Raw genomic sequence first — 25,713 nt, 5'->3', positions numbered from 1 at the left:
TTTATATGTACATGTTCAAAATAAATAAACTCTATTCTATTTTTGAAAAAATCCTGCAGTTTTTTGGTGGAGGGCAGCCAGAAGACACAGAAATGACAGGAAAAGGAGAAAAGATACATAGAGAGAGCTAAATTAAGCAGTGATAGGTCCTAGGTTGGAAACTGGGACGTGTTGAGCTTTCTGTTTTGGAAATGTTTTTATTCATCTATTCTCTAGGGATCTAATGTATATAATTGACTCCCTTGTGAGTGCAAGGGATTGTGGTTTATTACCAGAGGGATATGGGCATTTGGGTTTTTGTCAAAGACCTCTAATCTCCAAAGTCTTGTTTGTATTATGATCAAGGTTGTTGGTACATTTAAATACTCATGTGGCTACTTTTCTGCAGCTTTTGGATTAATCCCAGGAAGGACCAAGGTGATGTTTAGTAAGTAATGTTTGTTAAGCATACCGACAGACTGACAAATGTCTCCTTCTTGGGACTAGATTGAATAAGGTGGTTTTAAACAAACGCAGATACTTTAATGAGAAAGTATAAGCAAAACTAAATGCAAACACATAACCTTTTGGTTATTTGATATCTTACTCTCAAAAAAAGTTCAGAAAATGTTCAGCTGTGAACAGCTCATACCTAGATTGTTTAAAATCACCTAAAAAACTGAGGGAAAATATGTTCCTGAAGGGGCTCCTGAAGCTCATTGAACAACCTAAGAGTGCTGACCCCGCATTGCTATATACCCATGATTCTTTGGATATAGGCTGTTATATCTGGTGAGCTGGAAATGCTCAGTGGCAGCAGTGTCAAAATGGGAAACAGGTGCTGTGATTTATTGAAACGTGCAAACATAAATGGAAATAAAGTATATAAGATTTTTTAAAAAGAGTTTATACAATTCTAACAAGCTTGAGCATCAATGTTTGGTTTGACCACCTTTATTCGTCAACTGAACTCTCTTTTTACAATCTTTCTTCTTATTTCTTTCAGTAGTCTTCAGATATCATTCCCCAGGCTTCTTGAAGGACGTTCCAAAGCTCTTCTTTGGATGTTGGCTCCCTTTTGTTCTGTTCTCTGTAAAGAAGATCCTGCTTCACTAATGTTGAGGTCTGAGCTCTGGGGAGTCCAGTCCATGACTGCGTGTTTGTCATTGTTAAAAATGTAACCGCTGTCAATTATATGCTTTCCAGATGTTTTCAGATGGTGAATTAAAATTGAACAGTAATTTTCTGCATCCACATTTCTGCATCATTTCAAGTTTTGACAAGATCCCCAACAGCACTGACTGAAATGCAGCCCTAAACCATTACAGAGGCTCCAGCTTGTTTTACAGGTGGCTGTAGATATTCACTGTTGTACCTTTCTCCTGATGTTCTCTGAACATACTGACTAATATTTGCACTGAAAATTTAAAAGTTGCTTCCATCCCTCTTTATGACCCTTTGCCAATGATTTTCTTCTGTAATTTCTCTTACCTCAGCCTTTTCTCCCTGTTTCCTTTCCTTAAAAATGGTTGACACTCACCCTTGTTCTGAAACATTTTCTAATGAGGCTTTAATGAACAGTAGATGAATCAGCTGAAGTGCCAGATGCACCTCTCAGGACCTGTGTCGGATCGTTTCTCCCCCTGTAGTTCTTAAGGGCATAACTTTCATATACTGTTCATGTGCTGTAAATGGTTTTTAGGCCTGCCACTTCTATTCTCTTTCTCTTTTTTGGCCAAGATATGTCCATTTTTAAGCTAAAAATCACCTTGTTGGTTCAAAATCACTATTTTTCACTCGTATTTTTCATAGCTTCAGCTAAAGAAATTTGGGGGAAAATATGTGTTTTTGCAACAAGCTGCTAGTAACAAAATTTCCAACATATTGTAAAAATAGGTGCTTTTTTTAAGTTTTCACACTGGTGGCCAGAGGGATGCTTCACTGCTCAGGTTTCAACATGAAACTAGACAAAATTTGCAGACTAACTTTCACTGTGGGAGAAAAAGATCCAACAGTAGATGGCAGTAAAGTTACTCTGATGAATTTTAATCACCATTTCATTCACCATTCTCTTCCTGCAGTGACACCATTCAGCCTACACAAGTATTGTATGGTTCACTGAAAAGAAAAACTAAAGAAGAAAGAAAACATAATAAGAAGTTAGGTTCCAGGCTTTTTTTAAAGGCTATTTAAATATGTATATTTTTGTTTTTCACTGCGTGTGGAATTACATCTGTAATGCAAAGTGCACAAAATGATCTGATCTTGAGTAAGAGCACTATTTATGCATTTAATTGTAAGCATTCATTCACAAACATTAATTACCTCTTTAATTAATCTATGTAGCATAGGTAGAATTAAAAGTATTAAAGAAACATGTCTACTTTTTAATGCACAGGTACAATACACAATCTGCACTTTTCTAATTATTCTAAATATTCTTAACTATTTAAACATCTTTCAGTATCCTGCTCTGTTTGCACACTATCTGTGCGCTAATTTTAACAACTGTACTGTACTCTGCTCTGGTAACTATTGTCCATGATGTAAATATGTAAAAATTGTGGGGTTTTTGTTTGTTTTCTGTTCTGTGTCCTGTTCTTTTTGTATATGTGTGTTTTTTTTTTTTACTGCTGATACAACCAAATTTCCCCTTGTGGGATAATTAAAGGACTATTCTATTCTATTCTATTCTATTCTATTCTATTCTATTCTATTCTATTCTATTCTAAACAAATACTTGTTATTAAAACTTGGAATACAATTATAGAAGGATCCGTCCTTTCAGTGCGATGGGACAGGGAAAAAAATCATTGCAGGAAATAATTAGGAACTGTCTTTTTAAGTGTTTAAAGTAATAAATCCAATATATTTAATACATTCAAAATAATCTGAGTGAATATTGTAGAGACCTAGAAATCCGTCACTGTACTAATGTGTAAAAATTGACTGTAGTTGCAGTTGAGTGTATTTACATTCGTGAGGGTATTGGGAGACACAGAGCAGGCTGTGCCTATGAAGTTTAAAGGGGCCACATGAGGTGAGGCCCCTCACTCTGTGTGAATTGAAGCTTGACCCTAAAAAGGGTTATGGGGACTGGACGTGTTGCCGTGACCTTCTGTAAAGCTGTGAACGCCTGGTCCTGTCTGCTCAGGCCTTAATGAATCATGGCATGTGTATATGTACACATGGCAGCGTGTTCCTTTGAAACAGTGAGAGCTCAAACCAGTCTGGATCCTATTAAATCCTTTTGTCTTTCTCCCATTCGCTCCTCCTGGTTGGCCTGTTTTTACTTTGTGCTATTCATATTCATTCCATTACAACCCTCCTCCCTTCCTCTGTGTTAAAAATCCCACAATGCATTTCACTGAGACTGCTGGGCAGATGTGTTTGTGGTGCTGAATTTTGGATACAGATATGTTAGAGAAATCTGGGCAGTGAACATAAAGTTGGAAAATAATGCTTAAAATTGAATAATTTGTTGTTTGTTTGAGTTTGATCCACAGTATGAAACTACACAGGGCCGTGAAAGAGACAAGTTTATTCTATTGATCCTTGAAGAAATCTTTGCCCCAGCCCACATGACAGAGCAGCTGGCCGAGAGTGGCCTCATCTGGAACTGCCAGTCGCTTGTTAAATGCAGTGTGCGAGTGGGGCGGGAATGTGGCAGCATGCGGTCTCAGCCAATCCATAACCAGGCACAGGGAACTGTGCGCACAAGCTGCGGGTCACACAGCAGTTTTTTTTAAGCATGTGTGTGTTTGCATGTGGGTGTATGTGGGTTACATGCCTATGCTGGGCCCAGCCATGATATAGAATCTGTGCTCCCTCGTCTTTCCCTGGATCCTGTCTATGTAATTGATCCCAGACTGGACATTTGAGTTGCCAGCAGCAATTCATATCATTTTTATCTTTAAGACAAGCACTCTACTGCTTCCAGATGGCGAAGGCACTCCAGGGTTCAAGTTTGTTTTTGAAAAAAAGCTTAATGCTTTAATGTCTTTACCTTACAAAAAGTATGCAGTTAGTGGAGAAATCTACATGAGCGAGATACAACTTTTAGCAGATATGCATCACTCTCTTAAACTGAAAAAGGCTGCACTGTGGATTTTTTTGAACCTTTGTTGATGTTTGTTTTTGTTGCCAATCTGTGCATGAATGAAAGCTTTGTACACTGGTGACACTGTCTGTGGTTTAAAGCTGTGGAAAAACAGCTTGTGGAAAAACAGAGCATGGCTTCATATCAGACATTTGCTCTGACTTCCTTCTGTTCTTCTAGGACACACTTGACAAACAAACAAGATGTGGTTATGTCTGAAAGCTGTTCTGTACTTGGTCTGTCCTTCAGTGTGGATGTCAAACTTGGACGCCTCATACTTAAAATTGCTGATCCAAATAATGAGAGAAAGACAGACAGGGGTAAAAGGTTCAGGCCAGTACCCATCTAAAAGCCTTCAGCGACTGCTTCCATATAAACAGCAGGCCCCACTTAAAAATGAGCAAATATCCATTCATGAAGTTTGTAAAACAACTGAAGGTACAAGAATAGGACAAGAAGTGGGTTTTAACATGTACGTTTAAAAAAAAAAGAGGAAGAAAAACCTCTGCACAGATTGTTACAACAAGCTGTCAGAGACTGAGAATGACCATCAAGCCAGCAATAAAGGCCACTGTATATTAAACATGCTTTGTTTAAGATAAGAAGTTTTCCCAATGCAAATACAATTCAGTGTCATTGTGTGCTGAGCTGGAGTAAAACTACCAGTGAAATTAATTAAAACGATACATTTTCTACTTTTAAGTGCGATGAACAAAGTTAGCTTTAGGAGCTTGCATGGATATATTTTCTAGTAGTAATTACTAGCATTGTAATTGTAATACTACAATAAACACACCACACAGACTTTCTTGTAAGCTGTTAACCAGGTATGGTACACACATTTGAGTGAACCAGAAATATAGATACAAACGTGTTTGATTATTCCACAACCAGCAGCGTATCCTCCCACCTTATTACAACACATGCTTCATCATATATTCACTCATTCAAGGTCACTTTAATGGTTTTTAAAGCTTGGTGTGGCATTCATAACAATGGTAGTTAATGAAAATCAGTGGTTTGTGCATGGCGTCTGAGAGAAAAGTGACATATGGTGCAGAGCTTAATGAAGTTCAAGATAAAACATGGTATCTCCAAAAGTTGATTCTGTTCATCTGGACGTTTTGTGGGAGAAACGTTTCGTCACTCATCCAAGTGACTTCTTCAGTCTCAGCTGACTGCAGGTTTCCCCAGTCTTATGAACATGGCCATTGATCAGTGGGCTTTGATTAGTGATTGTTGATCAATGATCATAATTAAGATGGTCATGACCTCCCAATTGTTCCTTCTGTGGGCTGGTTTCAATTAAAATGTATTTATAAGGTTGGGGAAACCTGCACCTCCCAGCCCATTGTTCCTTCAGTGGGCTGATTGTTTCAAGACATCATGGTATGTTGGTGGAGTGATGAGCACAAATACTGTTTTTGATATTTGGTAGGTTGGTGTTTGAAATCATGCAGTGTGGGTTCTCAGCTGAGTAGTTTAAAGACAATCGTGGGGTTAGGCTAACTGGTGATCCTATGTAGGTGTAAATGATTGTCTGTCTCTCTGTGTCAGACCTGTAGCAGAGTGGTGACCTATCCACAGTGTATCCTGCCTGTTTCACTATGGAAGCTGGGATAGGCTCCAGCTCCCAAAATATGAATAAGTAGAAAAAAATGGATAGATGTAGCCAAAAAAAGCAGCAGAAAAGAACTCCCAAACTCATTGATCATTTTTATCCATTTCCAAATACATTTCACTAGATTAAAACATGTTTTTGACACGTAGTTTAAGACATATCTGTTTTAAGTGACTCATAAAAAGGGATGAAGACAGTTTTGTTGGTCTGCACAACACTTTGTTCCTGATATAAAATATATGAAATTGGGGGATTGAGATCAAATGTATAGATTTTCATCATCACCAGAAGATTAACTCACCACACCACCCCTTTCTGCCGACTGTGAACATAGCCTGATATCGCCTCTAGAACCACCCACAGGCTCAAGATCTTGGTTTTTACAACATCTCAGCAGCTTCTGGAGTTCTTAGATATAAATTAAACCATGAATTTGGGTGCAGCAACATTTGCATTTGATGTTAGAGAGTATAGAAACTTTTAATGTCATGAAATTATAGATATTTGTAATGTCATGTAAATCGTACATCTATAAGTAGAAGAAACTAATTCAGTGTGAATACTAATTGACCTCATATGGGAGCCTGACCAACACGGAGGAACTATCAGACTTCCTTTCCAGCTGTGAGTTCTGCCAGTCTTGAATAAGCTAGCATCGTGCCAACCACCATCATGCACGTTCACACCCCTGTTTGCCCAAATTAGTGGTGTGCTTGTAAATTACACAGGGTATATTTTTGCTGAAAAACCATGGAGTTAAACAACTTTTGACAACTTCATTACCCCACTGCAAACAAAATAGCAATTTTACTGTTATGTTCAAAGCAGTTTTAAGTTAATTTTTGGCTCAGTGGACACATTAACATGCCATATTGCTGTTTCACATTCTGCTGAAAGAAACTGATAATTTACTGTTGTACATCTGGTTAAAAATTGGATAATGATACAAAGTGATCCCCAAATGCTGCAGTATAATCGGTTTGAACAAGGGAATAACAGTGATGTATGTCATCTGTCTCTGAAGAAAAAGGAAGTTCTGCCCAAAGCCACGGAACATCTCACTGCATCTTATAATTACTGCAAATTATTTTGGAAAGCATGCGATAGTTTGCGGTTTTCGAACCGTGTTCTTACCAACTTTCAGATTGATTCAGCTTCTTTATAAACAGTGAAAATGTCCAAATGGTTTATACTTTAAGTTAAAACATCACTGGGTAAAATATATGTGATAGTCATTATAAATAGGACCGTATACATTTAGCAGATAGTGAAGCCTTTAACATTATTGCTGGAGATGGGATAAGTATCCTCTGCACTACGCTGTAGTATAAAATGCTATGTGCTGGCTTATTTCTTGACTGTATGCAGAAACTAATGGTTTCCTGGTATAGGTAATTCAGAGGTTTCACGCTCCTTACTGAACTCTCTATGATAAGGCACATTTTTTTAAGTGTCATCTTCCCACAAATCTCAGTATTTTTGCATCTAATGTGCATTAAGTCATTTGAGTTTACAAATAATCATTTGTAGTCATGCCAGTTCAAGTTTAGCACAAATATGTTAAATATAGGAAAAGGTAAAGAAAATAAACAAAGTGGAAGGTAATCATTTAAATCACTAAGTCATCTGATAGTTTAGCATCTTGTGAAAATGATTTTGCTTCTCTTATTTTTATCCTTTTTCAAAAAAATCTTCCAAATGTCTTAAATTTCAGCTCTAGCAGGTTATTCTTGACGACTGTTTTTAAAAATATTAGTAACATATTACATTATCCATGATTAAATCAGTTTGTTATCTATTTTACAATAAATGCATTTAATATTTTTTGTGGCAGCATTAAAACTGACCTTGCTGCTTTACTGCTGCCTCCAGTATTACCCTATAGGCATTACAAAATAAAGTAACTTTGTCAAACCACAAAAAAAGAATACTCAGTGAATAAAGCACTGTGTCGGCCTCATTCTTCTCATCTACGATGACATTCAAACTAAATTAATGAAACCAAACATTTTTTAAAACCCCATAGATCTAGATTATTGCATGTGTCTTCTATTCTATGGCCTCAGCTGCCATGGGAGACTCTGGAAAACAAAGAGGCCTATGGCAGACCACCTGCTCAGAGAGGATTGTGGGTTTGAGCTACTGTACAATAAACAGCTGAACCAGGAGCAGCATGAGTGCCCCGTGGGGAGAAAAGCAGGAGAAGGGGTGGTGGAGGGAAGCTGGTCTGGATGAGGTGGTCTTGTGGAAATGGTTGCTGAGGTCACGGATGAATGTGGCATATCTGCTCCTTGTATCCTGATGGACAGTGGTCAAGTCTTTGCTCAGTACATAAATACTCCACGCTACATTAGCCACCAAAGCCTTTCCACATGTTGTTTGCAGAAGGCCTCTATGGTCCTTAAATCCCAATCCCCATCTGGCTCTTTCCAGGTCAACTACTCGAGGACTTTGCACACGTTCCCTGACATGGACCAAAGACATGGATCACTGTAGTTCTGCGATTTTCATACCCAACTTAGCACGTTTCAAGCACCACTCAGACCAGCACACTGTAAAAAATGGCCTCAGCCAGACAGTTTTTAGAGTTTGGCTGAGTCTGGTTTCCTCTGTCACTGGAATGAAACTACTTCTGTTCGATCCAGAGTTGGTTCTCCTGTTACAGGACTCAGTGTGTGTAAACATTTTGAAACGAGGCAGAATAAGCAGATCTTTCCACTAGTCTCAAGAGAACAACACTTGTTTCAAGTAAATCGTTTCAACAAGTTATGTTGTTTTGCAATCTTAATAGTTCAGTCTACTTGAAGGCCACCCAAATAACATTTGTTTAAAAGAATTAATCGCAGGCTAAAAAAATCAATGGATGGCAGTTGATCTGAATGCCAGCCCACATCAGTGATGTTCAGCTATTTAGTGCATCATCTTTGTAAATCTCCTTTGGAGGACACTGTTTAAGTTGTTTTAGCCTGCCTGCAGTTTCCGCTTACTCTACAACCTCTACATTTAGGAGCAACCCTCAATGTCATATCTGTTATCATGATGCTTACTTTGTTCTATATTTGGGAGGCATTACTGGTAGTCTTACAAAGTTACTGGTACACATCAACAAAATGGCCAATTGTGGCTCTACCACAAGGTAGAGCATCTAATATTAAAGTATTACTCTAGTGTTAGCTGACATCATCCCTGGAATTGTGTGTGTGCAAATGTAGAAGTGTACAGTGAGTAACGCTTGACAACATAATCCCAGAACTGAGAAAAAGGATTATGCATTATGGCTGAGTGTCGTGCATTAGTTTGTAGCTTCAAATTGTTCAAATTCATTTCCAGACTACATGTAGCCAGTCTCTTCTGCTCCAGCAAGTGTTAGGGCCATCCAGGTATGCTTCCGAAGAATCCACCATAAAATACAGGCCTTAAAATAAAAATGACTGAAAACTTTCTTTTGACTATGTTAGTCTTGACTGAAGTCAGATTTAGTGTCTTTGTTTTCATCAGTTAACATTTGTGTTATTTACAGCTAACCTTTAATCTGTCTAACAATGTCTCACCATGACATCAGTCTTTGCATGCATCAAAAATAAAAAGAAGTTTCTAGGTTACTCATTCAGCTTTATCTATCCACCCAGCAGTTATGGGACTGATTAAAAGATGAATCATTTCAGACATGCAAAATATCTGGCTTGGTTCAAAGTCAAATGTACCTCTGGGCCTTGTTATTTTACTTTGTGCAGCTTTAAAATGCTGGTTAAACATTTACATGCATTTTTTAAGTGTTTGGAAGATTATTTACTTGGGTCCAGAGCTACAGACTGGTAACTTAACATAAAGCCACGGTGCTGTCAAGGCGAAATGTATTAGCAAGCTAGTGAGATTCAATATTTTATGCATCCCACAAGGAAACTGTACATCTGTAGACATCCTCATTCACTTGAAACTGTAATCAAAACAAGACCATTCTTCTTCGGTTTCAACTGTTCTGTTATTCAAAACAAACTTCTCTAATGGTGATAAATAACGCTGGGGTCTAGAAATAGGCTCTTGCTAAGACTTCAAAAAAGTATGAAAGTAAAAGCAAGCTCATAAGAGACACATTGCAAAGACTTACTAGAACAGTTTTTTTGTTTGTTTTTTTGTTTTTGTGCAGCCCTCAATTATATGGTAGCTCCCTAAATTTGCACTTCAAGACTCGGCGATTAACTAATCAGCTCCTGGAAATAGCTGTACTCAGAGAGGTATCAATCTTCTCATCGACCTCTCAGCAAGGAAGCAATTAAGCTTTTTTTTTAACTACAGTGAACAGCTGTTTTATGGATGTGGTTTATTCTCTACCTTGTACTCATTTTAATTGGTTGTAATATTTGATCATTTCAGTATTCTTGTGTATTTGAATCTAGAGTTAGTGATCTGTTTTGCTACTTACCAAGCTTAACTTGGATAGCAGCATGGAAACAAATGGATAACTGCAGAACTGCAGATTTAAGATGACATTTTGTGTTTGTGCACTCTTGGGGCTCAGTTGTGGAGAGGACCCTTCCTGCTGCCCTCGTTCCAAGGCCAGTCAGCTGTGCTGTGCTCTGCTCAGTGATTCAGGTGAAGGCCCAACAGGGAGCCCTCTGCAGAGGAATGGTGAAGTCTAAGACTAGACAAATGAGAAGCCAGCCAGGAGGGAAATAGAGGTCATGAGGGATGGGCTTCTGTGTTTTACGAGCGCAAACCTCTGCAAAACTTGGCTTACCTCTTCACTCTGCTTGCCTGGCAGATAGATGATGATAGAGAAGACATATATGGTAGGGTGGCTAATATATGTTAGCCTGTCTACTAGAGTAATACAACAGTCTCGCTCCACCTCCTCAATGTGTGGTCCATGACCCAACCGTCAAGAGAAGAAAAAGCGGGGAGGAGGAAACCTGCCAGCTGCAGCCAGCGTGAGACTCAAGTCTGAGGACAATGAGTAACAGAAGACAGTTACACTTAGAAATAGGAGGAAGTTCACATTAATAAAAACTGGGTAACGCTCTGAAAAAATAAACACAGTGGTTGCACTGCGCTTTTTTATCAAATAGGAAAATAAAGGAATCATTAAATAAGTGAAAACACGCACTCCTTACTGTAAGCCAGGCCAGACCTTTTTTCTCATCCAGCGACTGAATCGTCTTCTGTTTAGCTTTAGTAACACATTCCAGTACAGGTGGTCCTCTACAATGAGAGGTTATCTTTGATTTAAACAATGCCAGTGGTAATGACTGATCTAATCATAGGGCACACTCAAGGAACCCACCTGTTTTGCTAGCTCTGCTGTCTCATAAAGTGCATTATTGCCAAGATCTCACAGTCTGGGAGGGTGGGACATGTTGGGGTGGCAGTAAAGTGTTACACAGACCCCTCTATAGTCTCAGTTATCTGAGTCTGATTTTCTTCTCTCATCTTCTGCCAAGAACAAAAAAAAGTTGCAAGAGCTCGGCCTGGCCGGATCTGCTCAATGGGGCACTGCACCTGAAAGCTTTTACAGGGCTAAGAGGGTCCAGATAAGAAGCCTTCATCACTAACTCCCCACCAAGGCCACCCCCCACAACAACCACCTTCCAAAAAACATTTTGCTTTTAAAATGACTCACATTTTCCAGTCGCCTGGTCTTTTTCTTATCCATTTTTCAAAAAATATGCAAGCAGCCAGGCAGCAAATCAGGCAGGCAGCCAGCAGATGTGGCAGCTCCTCGTATGCAGGACTACAGTGCTTGGAAAGGATGTGCTTCACCAGTAAAGAATTTGGTCAGCTCTTTCGCCAGCGGAACAGGACTTGCTAGTCTCATTAATGACAACTCACACTTCTTCTCTCTTTTGTCATAACTTGGACATACAGCTCATAGCAGCTGCAGGGCAGTGGTGTGACCGGAGCTGCACTGGCACAGGCCGAGACTTTTGGCGTGCCAAATAAGTTCATTTCTTATCTGAAGTCTATTTTATGATGATCAGATACAATATAAATTACCCCCCATTTTGTAAAAGTTTGACTTACTAAGTTGTTCCCAGAGCTTTCAGCCCGATCACTCTTTCCTCTTCAGTGACTGGAAATTGCTCTTTTATCCTGTGATTTTGGCCGAGTTATAAGAGGTTAATATGATATAATAATATTTAAATAGAAGTGGTATGTAAGTAAAAATATGTGAAAACGACCCGGCTGTGAACATGAATCCTTTGTGGGATGAAAGAGGCTTAGCTCAACATTGTTAAAATAATTTCCACTAACAAACACAACAAAAGAACAAAATCACAGAACTAAACTATACTGGGATGTAAATATTGACCCTGAAAAAACACAAACCTGAACACGAATAACATCAAATAAGATAACACACGGAGGTATTATACACAGGGAGTTAAAAAGTCCTCCATGTTAAAATGAAAGTGATTTGTGATTTATATCAAATAAGATACACGGGGCATTGTTTTCCAGAAATGCATTTGTTTTATATCTGTTTGTTTTCCAGACACTTTCTAAATTTAGCCCCCCTTTCCCCTCTAAAAAAGAGTTAAAGATGAAGCCCTTAGTAATTAGAGCTTTCTCCACAGCCTAGTCTGGAGCTGTGCACAGTTAGAGCAGTTTTATGGAGTGCAGCTTCAGCCTCTACTGCTGCAGCTTGCAGGCCCAAACATTAGCCAGATGCTCTGAGAAACACAGTTTGCTTTTACTGGAAGCTGCTGGGTGGCTCTGCTAATGATATTCACGTTTGTCTCCTCCCAAATCTAGTCCAAACACAGACTATTTTTGTAACAACAAAGATAAGTGAATGAGCGTCCTACTTGAACAAGCAGTCTAAGGATTTTTGGACTAATATCCATACATGAATAATGGAAAAACATGCATTTTTAAGGGTATACTGCTTCCATGAGTCAAAGACTGGATGACACAATGCTTTTTACAAAGTCATGAGGAAGATGGCGTGAATGAGTAGTGATTTATTCAGGTTGCGTGCTTCTCATAGGGTAAATAATAACTCGTTGTGATGGGAGCTAGCGATTTTCTGACCTTGCTAGACCCTCGTTTCCATTTCACGCTGGAAGTGATGGAATTTCTGAAAAGGCTATCTGCACCGGTTTATTCAATAATATATGAAGAGATGGCATCACCGTGACACCCTACACCTTTTACTCTCAGGTCCAGCCATTAGCCCAGTCATGAGTGGAGAGCTGGAGAGACAGGCAAAATGGAGCGACACTGGGGAGGTGGAAGCATTGATGAATAATTTAAAGGGAATCCAGTGTAGTTTGAAAGAAATCTCCCTGTCAGTCCCCCTGCCTCGCTCAGTCACTCTCAGTGTGTACAGCAGTGTAGAGTGGAGAGGGGACACACTATCAGCACTGTGATAGGCTTTAAATAGCCCCCTGGCTTGAGATTTCCAGATGAAACTTTGTGGCACCGCAGAGAGACCGAGGATGATGCCTTATCTCTGCATTCTCCTCTGCTGGATGGCTCTTCCGCTACACGGTAAAGGCTCATTGTACTTAAAGCTTAAAATGTTCAGGTGGAGGCGAGTTGAGGCAAGGAGAATTTCTCTTTATCACACACCGGTATCATTATTTTGTCAAATTGCTAAGCTCAGGCGGAGATATCATAAAATGTGATCTATCAAGTTAGCCAGAGGCATTAAACTGTAAGTGTTTAATTATGTGTTGTTTATGCTGACACAATTCCTTTGCAACGAACTGTGAGGTCTTGAAAAAGTTTTCCAAGGACACCAATTAATGCATAAATCTGTCAATAATGTTGCTTTGGTCTACTTCAGAAAAGAAATAAGAGCTTTTCTTTGCACACAGTCACAGGCAGGTAACTGACTCTGCCTGTCTTGTGTTGCAGGTCTGGAGATATTTGACCCCGAGGAGGTGGAATACATCCGTTCCCATACCAATGCAACTGTGGGAGGCTCGGTCACCTTGGACTGTGGCTCCATTATGCCAACCATCTTCATCTGGGGCTTCACCAAACCAGGAAGCGATAATAATATAGCTTTGGCTTATAACTATGGACAAGGCCCGAAGGTTCAGTCTCAGTCCAGCAACTTGGGTCGCATGCACGTGCCCGTGAACACCTCGGCTTTAGTCATAGAGGAGCTTCAGAGTGAAGCAGCCGGGACGTACACCTGCCAGGCTTTGTATGATACAGACGAAGGGGCCAGGATAACGTTTTACTTCACTCGACTGGATGTAGAGGACAGCTGATTTTCTTTTGTTTACAAGTCAACTAATTTCATTGTGTATGTCTTCATGCAAATTCCCCCCAATAAGTTCCCTAATATTTAATAACGCAAATAGTTTTGATGTAATTTGTCCCAGAGTTTGAGTTCTTAGAGAGGAGTTTTGCTCTTAAATACAGGTGAAGACAATTTCACTTTTAAAGGGAACTTGCAGCAATTCTACACAACTACAACTTCAACAATTTTCAAATATAAACTTTTACTTTTTCATATCTGAGAAAACCTGAGAAAGCTTGGCCTTAAAGATTGCAAGTGCTTTTCCAGAAATCTATGTTGAAGGTGTGAAGTTTGAAACTTGTTATGGTTTGTAGAAGTTTGATTCATATTTTGAAAAAAAAGAGGGACTTTTTGAAAGTCATGTCCTTCACATGTACCTCAAAATGCGTTCCCTTTATAAACATCATCTTTATTATTCCTGTTTATAAATGACGTCCTGGTGAATCGAGATAAATATCTTTGTGTATTTTTAATAAAGAAACTTTGCTGTGTATATAATCCAGACTAACCTACTTACTCCGTCTTCCAATACAGGGAAAACACCAGTTTGGGCTGAAACACACTCAAACACTTTGATCAGTGAAAGACCGCACTATTGCCTCCTGCAATCTTTTAAGCCATATAAACTTACAACGCGTGACACCATGTAGACCTGAGGTTGTGGTTTTCATTTCAGTGTTTCTCCACTCTTGCATTTTCTTGATTATTAAAGCCATCTGGGTTTTGTTTTGTGCACTGTACATGACTCATTATACTTGTTCTTTTCTTCAGTGACATATGCTGTTCATGAAATCTTCAGTTGAACTCCAATAACCACCATCCTGCGTTGTTATTCCTTCCTTAAGTACAGAACGCTCGTTAGATAACCTCTGTGTGTTGTTGCTATCAACAGACTGAGAGACGGCGGCAGAGCAGACTGACACACTTCATCATTTTAAAGCACATCGCTCAAGGCTGCAAACTGAATAAACGTTTTAGCCTTTTAGCAATGACAGAAACGCTTGCACATAAAACAAGTTTTCTCCTAAATAATTAATTTGTAAAATAAACATATCGCTACTTATCTTTCTGCACTGGTGCCCTCATTTATTTTTCATCTAGGGTGAATTTCTTCTTACTTGTTAATACTGTTGACTCTGAAGATCAACTCATGTCAACACAAGGTATCATCAGCACATTCATTATGGATCCTGATCAGTCCGATCAAAGAAATAGCAAATATACCAGGAGAAAGGGGGCAGTTAAGGGAATGGAGGTTAAATAAAGATTAAGAGTATTTTTCCCCTAATTATATCCAACAGGTGCAGTCAGCCAATAATCAGCCAGCTGCTCCAACAGCATGAAAGCGCAAAAATGAAAACGTTGCAGCATTTTTGTGTGCTACAAAGGCTGACTGCAAATAAAGACCAGATATCCTCGAGGGAGACTTTGATTATTAGTCTTAAAGCATTCTGCACATGAGCTCATCCTTCGCAGGGGCCCCGCTGGAACACCGCTGGACTTCATCCAACAACAACACGCTTCACTTGTGGTTTGTGACATCTCAAGGATAAAACCGCCCGTGGCTGAATCAACCGAGTTAACAGCACACTGCCCGATTCATAAGAATTGCATTCATTCAGGGTGTGCTGAAGAGGGGAGAGAGGAAGAATGGTGGGCGGAGGGAAGAGAGGCTGGCGTTAACAGGTCCGCTCTGCAGCAAGGGGCAAAAATTCCAGGGCGGACAATAAGCTTTCTTGTTCCCATGGGCTCCTTAATGAAGGGGTGTAGCTGTGTGGGTAGAGGGTGCAGGACAGGGCTGGGAGAGAGTGCCGACTGACAGACGTGGGAGATGGAGAAGCAGCTCATTTAGAGACAACCCTCTCCTTATCTTTTCCTCATCATCCCAGGCTGCTTCTGTCAGCATCCCCTCTCCCTCCCCGGATAATTTCTCCTTCATTTCCAGCTTCATTTCCTATCCATTGTTTTGCTCTCTTTTTTCTTTCCAAACAGCAACAATAGACACTGTATGGACATAAAATAAATGCTAAGAGGAAACTTGAGTCTGCTTATGTAATGGCTAGTTTGGGGCCATTAGGTACTTTTTTCTCTTTCACACAATTAAATCAGTGTACATTTAAATAACTAGAGTTTCAGGGCTGCCAAAACTTCTACAGAGTCTTCTTAGGAAACAACCGAGTTAAACTCAAGTCAGCTTAATGGACTCTGGCTGCCTTAATGGCACAACAACCTCCATCAAAAATAAAAATAACAGCCGGAAGATGCTGCGCCACGCCTCAGCAGTAGGCGAGCAAATCCAGGAGCCAGGAATATCCCGTATACCATGAGTGGGAGGAGAAATGCCATGCGAGCCAGGGCCTGAGGACTGGCAGCCAACTCTGGCAAAAATCACAGGCAGACAGGCACCAAGCATGGAAAGCCTGCACCGCAGTCATCCTCAGTGAAGCACAGCCAGCCCCGTCATCCGCCTGCTGCAACCCTATCAACTTCAATCAGCCAACACACCATGAAGATTATTTTAAAACCAATAGAGGTTTTAAGCCTTTAGAAAATGGATTTGGGCAACACAGGCTGAAACTTGAGGAGAATATTGTACAAGTGTTTTATGAATGAGTTATCTGCACAGCAGGAACATCACACAGCAACTTTTCACAATTGATTTGCTGGTTTCCTGTATTTGGTGCTTTTCTCACTGTCTGTCATGTTTTTCTCACTCTGGTTTTTTTTTTTTTTTTTTTAACTCTGCAGCAGCAGATTCTGGTACCCAGAACTCTACAAGCCACTAAAAGATTCAGTTCACTGGTGACACAAAATATTATAATGGCCTTTCAAGCATGAGAAGCATTAGAATAATCAGGTCTAGATGTTTGTTACTTCTAGCAAATAACTGCACCGAACTTTTAACCTAGAAATTCAGACATCAGCACAATCTGATGTCACATAGACTTTGTGCTGGTTAAATACCAGCTGTTGACTGGGTCATACAGGTAACTGTGTCAGGTAATGTCTTGAAAGTTTTGGTGTAAAGAAAACTGGCTACATTCTCCTTCTTAGCCCTTTATGATACCTGGCCATGCAGTAAGTTTCATTTCATTCTTTCGTCTTTGAGACATTTCTGCAGGCTAACACAATAACTCACGTTACAGACTTAATAACACTGTGTTGATTTTGTTATGGCCATTTTTCCCCCTGCAAAATAAGACATTAAAAACTGTTTTCTTTCTAAAGAGGTTGACGCTTCGTTTTTAGAACTAGCGATGCCGCACTGATGAGAGGATTTAAGATTTCTTTGCACAGAGTATTTCCTGCTGTTCGTAGAAACATTCTGCCTGTGGCCGAGCATTTGCACTGATGCATTGCAAAGTTATCTAGGCTGCTCACACTTAACAGCTCAGTTTTAATGTAACTACTCAATTTCTCTAATAGATTGCGGTCAGCGGGTCAACAGAGCTCTCAAAGTTAACTGGATTTTGTGTAAAGTGATGACTTATCAAACAGTCAGTGAAGCAAAGCGCATCAGCCTTAATCTGAACAGTGCAGGGAGCGTTCACCCCGTTCAGGGGTCACTGCAGTGGAACAGCCCATCACAGAGCCACATCAAAGGCCTGCCAGAAATATCGATGGCTTTGGATCGAGGCGGGGAAATTCACTACGGCAATCATTCATCGGCTGCTGCACATGAAGGAGGTCAGGAAAGACATTGAAAAAGGTTGTTGTTGACTCTCCCTCTTTTTTTTATATTATTACAAAACTTTACACAGACAACTGCTAATCTCCACACTTGAGTGGAACACATAGGGACACAACACAACAAAAAATAAAAAGTATTTCTCATTCAAAAGGCATAAATAATATAAAAGACAAACTTTTTTTCTTTAAAACAGATACATTCATATGAAATAATATTTTACTACTACAAAAAATAAATAAGTCATCTAAAGAGTTTTTGATCTTTTATGTCTTTTCGCTTCTCTTCGTCTGACTGCGCTCTCAGTCTCTTGTAGTCCCTCTTTTTTCCCCACATTGCTCATCTCAGCTCAGTCCAATCAACACTTTAGTGTCCTTGTCACCATAACATGCAGTGTCTCTGACTATCCCATCGCTCGCCGGTCTTCCTTTTTTCCACTCTTGATACTTCCACAGCTCTCGTTCAGTCTCTCTGTCTGTTTTCTCTAAACTTCCAAACTGTGGGAGAGAGTGCTTGTGTGTGGGCTATGTTCAGGCCTCCTGCGGGCCAGGCTGGATAAGCTCTCCCGCCAGGCTGCTGCTGGAGATCCACCCAGGCTTTTCGTCACAGTCCAAGTCTGGCAGGCCAAGACTCTCCCAGCGCACCACAGGCCCCTCCGTGTCCACACACTCCGGCTCCTCCCCAGCTGCACACAGAGCGAGAGAGAGCGAGAGAGAGCGAGAGGCTTTGGTTTACTCTTTATATTAAAAAAGACAAGCAGAGATTCTGGAGAGGCCCACAGTGTAATTTGTGGTGACGCCGCATAGTTTGTCTGCATACAACATCAGGATTGGCAGTGATATAAAAATCGACTAGCAATGCAACAGTGCTGAACCGTGAGCATCTAGAAGTAAATGTTTTAACTTAATGCTCTAATTTCTTAAAGCAACAGACCAATATTTTTACTTGTTAAAAGACAGATATGGGATCTTTTTCCCACTAGGAAATGTGTAGAAAACATCAGCCTACCAGCACTGTAAGTACTGGGTCACCTTCATATTGCATCCACTCGGCCATGAAAATCAATGCCACGAACCTTCTGCTGCACAGTTTTTGCACTGATGGGCAGAGAAGCTTTGGAGCTCTGCAGTTATTGAGTCAGCAGATTGTTGGTGACTTTTACACTCTAAGTGCCTCAGCACTCAGCGACCCCACTCTGCAACGACTCTTACATGGTCTAAAACTTTGTGGTCGAGTTGACGCGGTTCCTTAAACTCTTCCACTTTGCAATAGTGACTCACTCTTTCACCCACTTCTTGAGTTATGATCAAGGAAAATAATGAGACAGGGATATCATAACAGCTACATAACGTTAAGGCGACAAGGTTGTCCCCACCTACATCTTGATCTATAGCCTCATTATTCGACTGATAGCAAATTTAATTAAATTATCTGTAATCATGTGAGAAGCTTGGAAATAACTTTCATTGCATAATAGGTGCAGTGAGAAGAAATGGAAGACAAAATACATGGAAAGACTTTTAAACTTTTTTTTCTGGAAAAATGTGTCTCACCAGTGTTGTCTGCTAGATAGTTTTCATTGTTGCTGATCAGACAGCAGGAATGCTGTGAGGGCGAGGACTCTTTGTGCTCATCTGATCGGTATCCTGTGTTGGCCTCCTGGTCCACAGAATGCGTGTGGCTGTCGTGGCCGCGGCACTGTGATGAAACCTGGCCCAGAGGCACCATCTCCAGCCCGTCCTGCTGGCACGGCGCCACGCGATGCATTAGAGGGAGCGTGCCACTGGAGAAAGTGCCATTGGTCTTGTTGTAACATCTGGTCAGAGACAAACAGAGATGGAAGGGAAACATTCATTAATGCCCGTGCGTTGCTGAGTGCTCACTCTCTGAGAGCTCTTAGGAGTGCTTTACATGCTCATTCTTTCTCTCTGAAGGTTTTCCACCAGACACAGAAAAACCCTGAATTAATATTACTAGTCCACAAAACAATGACAGCTCTAACACAACTGGAGCGCTCTCATAGTGCTTCAAAAACTGTTTTCATCAGAGATTACAGGCCACACAGCCTCTAAGTAACTGTGACACATTGTGGTTTTGCTCTTCAGTGAAGTTCCCAAAAGCAGAGAGTTGCACGCAGCAAAGTTGTCCCTGTTTTTCCGAACTCAGCTTCCCTCAATCGGGACATGATTGGATTGTGACCACACCCCCCTCTTTTCCCAGCAGCCGGAGGTAAATAAACACAGGACTCATTAGGTCTGCTGGCTGGGTGCACACAGGGTAAACTGTGATGCTGGGGACCCTTAAATACATAAACAGGACTAAAAGGAAGGCAAATGTGTCCGTGTGTGTGTTTGGATCTCAAAAGGGGCTCTTGAGCACTTCTCAGCGATATCTTAGTAGAAATATGACCGATGTGTATTTTTAGGCCCAATTTGAAGTAAACAACGTTAATTTGAAATCCCAATAATTTCCATTTCCAGATTTTTTTCACTTGTTTGCTTGCTTGTTTCACTTGATTTTCCACACTGATCACTGCAATTAAAAGTAAATAATCTTAAAAAGGGATGTCATATTTTCATTGGAGAAAAAAGAGAAGACGTAAGCAAAGAGTACAGGGACATAAGTATTTAAGAAAAAGGCTATATAACTGGTATTACAAAGCCCATTGAGAAAAGTCCAGTTTCAGTTCACCTGCCAAGTGTAAAACGAATCAAAAACCCATACAAACACCTTGCTTAAGAGTTAGATTATGCTCTCTCACCTGTTGTTGTTGCAGAGGTTCTGACAGCTCATACAATCAGAAGACTCTGTTTGGGGAAGAGCTGTGTACATGCTTCCACCCTGACAGGGAGACACAAACACCAGATTAAACCACACTGAACTGAATTTGTACCTGTGCATGTAAAATACCACCATTTAAAACATCACGGACAACACGAGAAATATAGTTTTAAGTCAAAGTTTTGGAGTATTTTGTGGTGCCACAACCTCAGCACTCACATTATGATGGTGGTGAGGGTGTGAGTGCTCGCAGTCCCGCGTGCTATGCGGCAGGGTGCCGTTGTGGCCATGCGGTGGACCTGGTGTGTACAGATTCCCAGAGCCGTTGAGCAGTGCCAAGCCATTCGGGAGTTTGTGGTGGAGGTGATGGCATCCTTGGGGTAACATCTGGCCACTGTGTCCATAGCCACCGTGGATACCCCCATTAACGCGACTGTTGCCAGGCAGCGTGGTGTAGTCGAGCACGTGGCCATTCAACTCTGGTGACTGGTACAGGTAGCCGGGAGAATCAAACTCTGCAGCAAGAGAGGCTACAATCAAGATAGGAACAAGACCAGTTTCAGCTCTGGAGCAAGTTTAGCTTGAAAAATTATTTTAGGGCATCAGTTGGAATAGCTTTGGAGATTGCTTAAATAGACGGAAAACTTTACAACTACAATTCCAAGAAAGCTGTAAATAAAAACAAAATAAAATGATTTAAAAATCTTTGATTGGTCTGACCACAGAACAGTTTTCCACTTGGTGATGGTGGCATTTTTGGTGGATGGCAAAGACAATGATTTCTGGAAGCGTTCCTGAGCACACGTAGTGATTTCCAGTTTTCAATACAGCTCCACTTGAGCGCTTGAAAATCACAGGCATCAAGAGTCTTTTGGTTATATTATTTAGTCTAGATTATTTAGCATAGTCTTCACAATTTTATATTATTTTGACATTGTTCAAAATTGTAGACACGACTTGGTGAATCTCTGCCTATCTGCCTCTTCTAAGATGCTCTTTTTATACCCAATCAGGTTACTGACCTGTTGCTAAGTAATAATTATTTTCAAAATGTTCTTCCAGCTGTTTCCTTTTAGTAACATTAACATTTCCACCCTTTTTGTTGCCCATGTCCCAAAGTTTTTGATTGAAATGTGTTGCTGCCAAATAACTCAAATTCTCAATGAGCTCATATTTTGAGAACATAACTGTAAATTCAGGCACGACATACTAATTTTTAAAGGTAAAATGTGGAGGGAAAATGTCTCTTTGTTTTTTTTAAGTAACGTTTATTGTAACTCAGTTACTAACTCAGTTACTTTTTTGAAACTAGTAACTATAATTGAATTACTATTTCAAAGTAACTTGCCCAACACTGTTGCTAAGTAACAATTATTTTCAAAATGTTCTTCCAGCTGTTTCCTTTTAGTAACATTAACATTTCCACCCTTTTGTTGCCCATGTCCCAAAGTTTTCGAGATGTGTTGCTGCCCTCAAATTCTCAATGAGCTCATATTTTTCACGACATACTAATATGTCTCAGTTTAAACATACGTTTTCTGTGTTATATTGTGAATTAAATATAGGTTTGCAAGATCTGAAAATCACTGCTTTTATTTACATTTTACTCAGCATCCCAGCTTTCTTGGAATTGGGGTTGTATGCATGGCTTTGCCAATTTTGATGTTTACAGCCCCCCAGACAAGCAACCAAACAAGCATTTCAGCACTGGTGACATAATTCAAATATCATATTGTAACAGGTATCATGTGCCCAACTGTTTGATCAACTAAGATGTTGATGAAGTCCGATGAATAATATGTGACCCTCATACTTACATAAAAGGTGGAAACCAGTGACCCAGTCTACAAAATCTTTAAGCTACAAAATTTCAGCTATTTACAGATCCAGCGGGTCTGATAAAGAGCTGATCTAACAATGGCCAACTCTTTTGCAGGCACTGTGGGATCTGTATATGCACTTGGAATGAACACTTGGAATATGTTTCACAAGCTGTCTTGGGGCCAGCTATTCTCAAAAATGAGTTAACTCTTGCATGCTTGCTGTTCATCTTGCAGTGAGCAGCAGTGTAACATAGAGCATGCTATGAGAAAAAGTTTGCTTTTCATACACTGAGCAATGTTTACGTATTGATTTTAGGCTAACTAGTAAACTCACTGTGCATGTTGTTCTGTTGACGATTCCTCCACAGACAGATGATAATAAAGGACACCAGGATGAACACCATCACTGTTAAAACAGAGCCCACAATCACATAGAGCAGTCCTCCAGGAGGGCTTGGGGTATCCACAGGATGGGGGTCAGATGGGGTAATAGGGTGCTGGCTGGGTGATCCTGGAGACTGGCGTGCTGCAGAGGAGAGGAAGAAGGGGACATGAGGAACAACTTCTTACCCATTTGCGTTAAGGAAAATAACAAGGTACAGCACCAAACCATAAAATGCAAGCCATTGTTGTTGAGCTCATAAAACCCAGTACATTTATGTTGTGTAATTTTGGTGATCATACCCATCATTAAAGTTACAGCCTTTGCAGAAACATGCCTGGACTTCTGATAAACTAGAGGTTTGGTTAAAGTGTGAGTCATTTCTTCTGCATTACAGCGTTGTGTTTCCTTACCTCTGGTCTCGCAGATCATGACGTTACTGTATTCACTCTCTCCCCCGTCATTAAAGCACTGCATTTTGATATCATAGGAGGTCTCAGGTTGGAGATGTCCAATCATGTGCCAGTTTTTTATACCTGGGAAGGCAGGAAAAAAGGGGGACAAAGGTGAGAAATCACTTCCTCTACAAGTCAGTGTTGACACAACTTGTTTAAACTCACAGCCAGTTTTTCGCTTCCTATTGTCCTTCACTTCAGGTTTCTCGCTCAGGTCATGTTCTTTCCCCCTCTCTCTGCTTCACACCCAAACCTTGTCTCTTTCTCTGACAGTCTCACCAGGACCCAGACAGTTGCCTTATTCGAGACAAGCTCCATATATGGCAGCTTCATGTTTGTCCTGGCTTGCTTCCAGTATTCCCACTCCACACTCACGCCACTGCTGCACTACTACACACTATCACACTACTATGTGCTTTGAAATCACAGATGAGACAGCTACAGTCTCCAACATGGAAATGCCACATTTCCTACAAATGAGGCTGAAATAAGCTGCTGTACTTGTCATGTTTCGTTTCATAACAAGTATAATAAATCGCTGCACATGTACTACCTACGTCCCGAGGTAATTTTAACTCTTACGAGTGGGAACACTTTTTTTAGAAAGGAAGCATACACAGTCGGGTTACAGAATCTCAGTATTTAATGTCAGCATCACCGTAACAAAAACGCCTCTAGGCCAGTGAGCGACCTAGAAACTGTTGCAAGAAAAGGTCTTCTACTCATGATATATTCTAGTGTATTTAATCATTTTTTCTTTTACTCATGAACAAACTATTCTTTCTGCCAGCAATTCTAAATTAGAGTCAAAAATAAGGATAAGGCTGGGTATGCCATGGGACAGGTCTCCTTTGTGACCGGCAAGCAGCAATGACATGAGTGTATTCTAAATCTGACCCATCCTTCCCTCATCAAGTGTAGTTTCAAAAGAAATAATAGGTCAAAACCTTTAGCTTAAGACTAAAAAATGGGACACATCAATAGGTGTTGTTATGGTGTACTACATCCAATTTTTTATTTCTTCTACAGCCTTTTATTTCTACAACTGTGGCCTCAGTCACACAGGACAAGAGATCAGTCAACAACCTGTCAGCAATTTCCCGTTACCAGGATAATATTACAGTCACACTAAGGAAAACAATCGATGGAGACAGTGGCACAACCAACATTATTGCACCATGTGCAATGAACAGACTAACTGCCTTTGATATCATTGCTTCGAAGGGAGTCAGCTGCCGTCCTTAAAGCAACTTCAGTGCATCAAGACAGCAATAAAAGGGCATTTAGATGGCTATCAGTCTGCTAACGGTTTGCAATTGAATGGCGTTAAGCTGGCAGTTACACGCAATCTGTTTGTGACTAACACGATTACTAACTGTGATAAATCAGCAAAAATTCCAAATCTGTCATTGTCTGCTGCAAATCTGTTCCCATCTAAATACACAGAAAATCACATTGAACAGAAATCCAAAATGTTCAACTCGGCACAGTCTAAATAAGATTGATTTTTCCTAATTGTCGGCAGTTATCTTCAAACCTTTGCCAGTCTGTCTGAGACTGATTGCAGCGATTGTGCCATGGTTTCAAAATTGGTCAGTTTTTTGGGTACTGCAAGTTAAACCTCATGGTCACCAGTTGGTTGGCCTCAACTACATGCAAATGTGAAAAAAATCAATTTAATAAGTGCATTTCTATTTTTACTCTAGTGTCACTGAACCATGAGGCAACCAGTCAACTCTTCTGAAACTCGGGTATATAACTGGCAACATTTTAGTGCAAAAAATAAGACAAATTCTTGTTTAGTCCAAATCTTGTGCTCAGTCTTATTTGATGCTCTATTTGCCAAACTTACATTTGTAATTTTATAAGCATACCATAACACTATAACACTGGGCTTTGATGGGTATTACCATTTTTTCAGCTCTTAAAATCTGACATTAACTGGAAGCTGGTCAGAGGTTCCACATCTTAAAATTTCCCTCTTTAATGACTGAATTTTTGGAATTTGTAACCTCGGTGCAATAACAAGCTGCTCGCTGGGGACAAAGCCCAAACAGACATTTGTCCCTGGCGGTGTGGAAAGTCAAATACTCAGATGCTGGAGAGACGGGCGGAGTGAATGGATGCCCCTCCCTCCCTTCCTGCACCCAGCTCAACTGTTAGCATTCCACCCAGCAACCTGAGCTGCTCTCGTCTGGTCGGACTCATATTACATCTCTGGCCTATTAGCTGGCAACCATTTATTAAAAACAGATTTCAGAAAGCAGTGCACTCTCTATAAATCAAAGCGCCGAAATGCACACCACTCTCGACACAGTATTCATTACGCTTCCAAGTTTATCTGTAAAGCACGAGCTTACGTCTACAACAGGACTGGGGGAAGCTGACGACAAACACTCTACACCGTTACTCACTCGGTATGCAGTGGAAAAACATACACGCGTTAAAACATGTAGTTCCACTTACCTTCAACCACGTCCCTTTTGTAGTCGCTGTCATTGTCACTGTCCGTGGGCCGGTAGTAAATGTAGAAGCCTTGGATCGGAGTGTTGTTGTTAGTCGAGGGACTATACTGGATGGGGATGGAAAAAAGATTATGTTAGACTACAGCAATCTGGTAAGCAATTATCATAC

General features: G+C 40.4%; 1 protein-coding gene across 2 annotated transcripts in view; it reads right to left on the bottom strand.

Annotated features, from left to right (window-relative positions):
* Positions 1-17,660: 17,660 nt before the first annotated feature.
* The window catches only part of cdon (cell adhesion associated, oncogene regulated), a 32,999-nt gene continuing 24,946 nt past the window's right edge, over positions 17,661-25,713 (bottom strand). Inside the window, exons 13-19 of one of the 2 annotated variants that reach the window (XM_031751245.2) lie at positions 25,546-25,651; positions 23,038-23,160; positions 22,577-22,768; positions 20,639-20,949; positions 20,400-20,479; positions 19,192-19,454; positions 17,661-18,323 (exon numbers count right to left, since the gene is read on the bottom strand). In XM_031751245.2, coding sequence (XP_031607105.2) covers positions 18,169-18,323; positions 19,192-19,454; positions 20,400-20,479; positions 20,639-20,949; positions 22,577-22,768; positions 23,038-23,160; positions 25,546-25,651 — 1,230 coding nt within the window. In that variant the 3' untranslated portion in view covers positions 17,661-18,168. The remainder of the gene's footprint in view (positions 18,324-19,191; positions 19,455-20,399; positions 20,480-20,638; positions 20,950-22,576; positions 22,769-23,037; positions 23,161-25,545; positions 25,652-25,713) is intronic. The other variant, XM_031751246.2, reaches the window with a different exon arrangement.

This window comes from Oreochromis aureus, linkage group 14, assembly GCF_013358895.1.
Source record: "Oreochromis aureus strain Israel breed Guangdong linkage group 14, ZZ_aureus, whole genome shotgun sequence".
NCBI lineage: Eukaryota > Metazoa > Chordata > Actinopteri > Cichliformes > Cichlidae > Oreochromis > Oreochromis aureus.
This window is presented reverse-complemented; position numbering and strand designations above follow the sequence as displayed.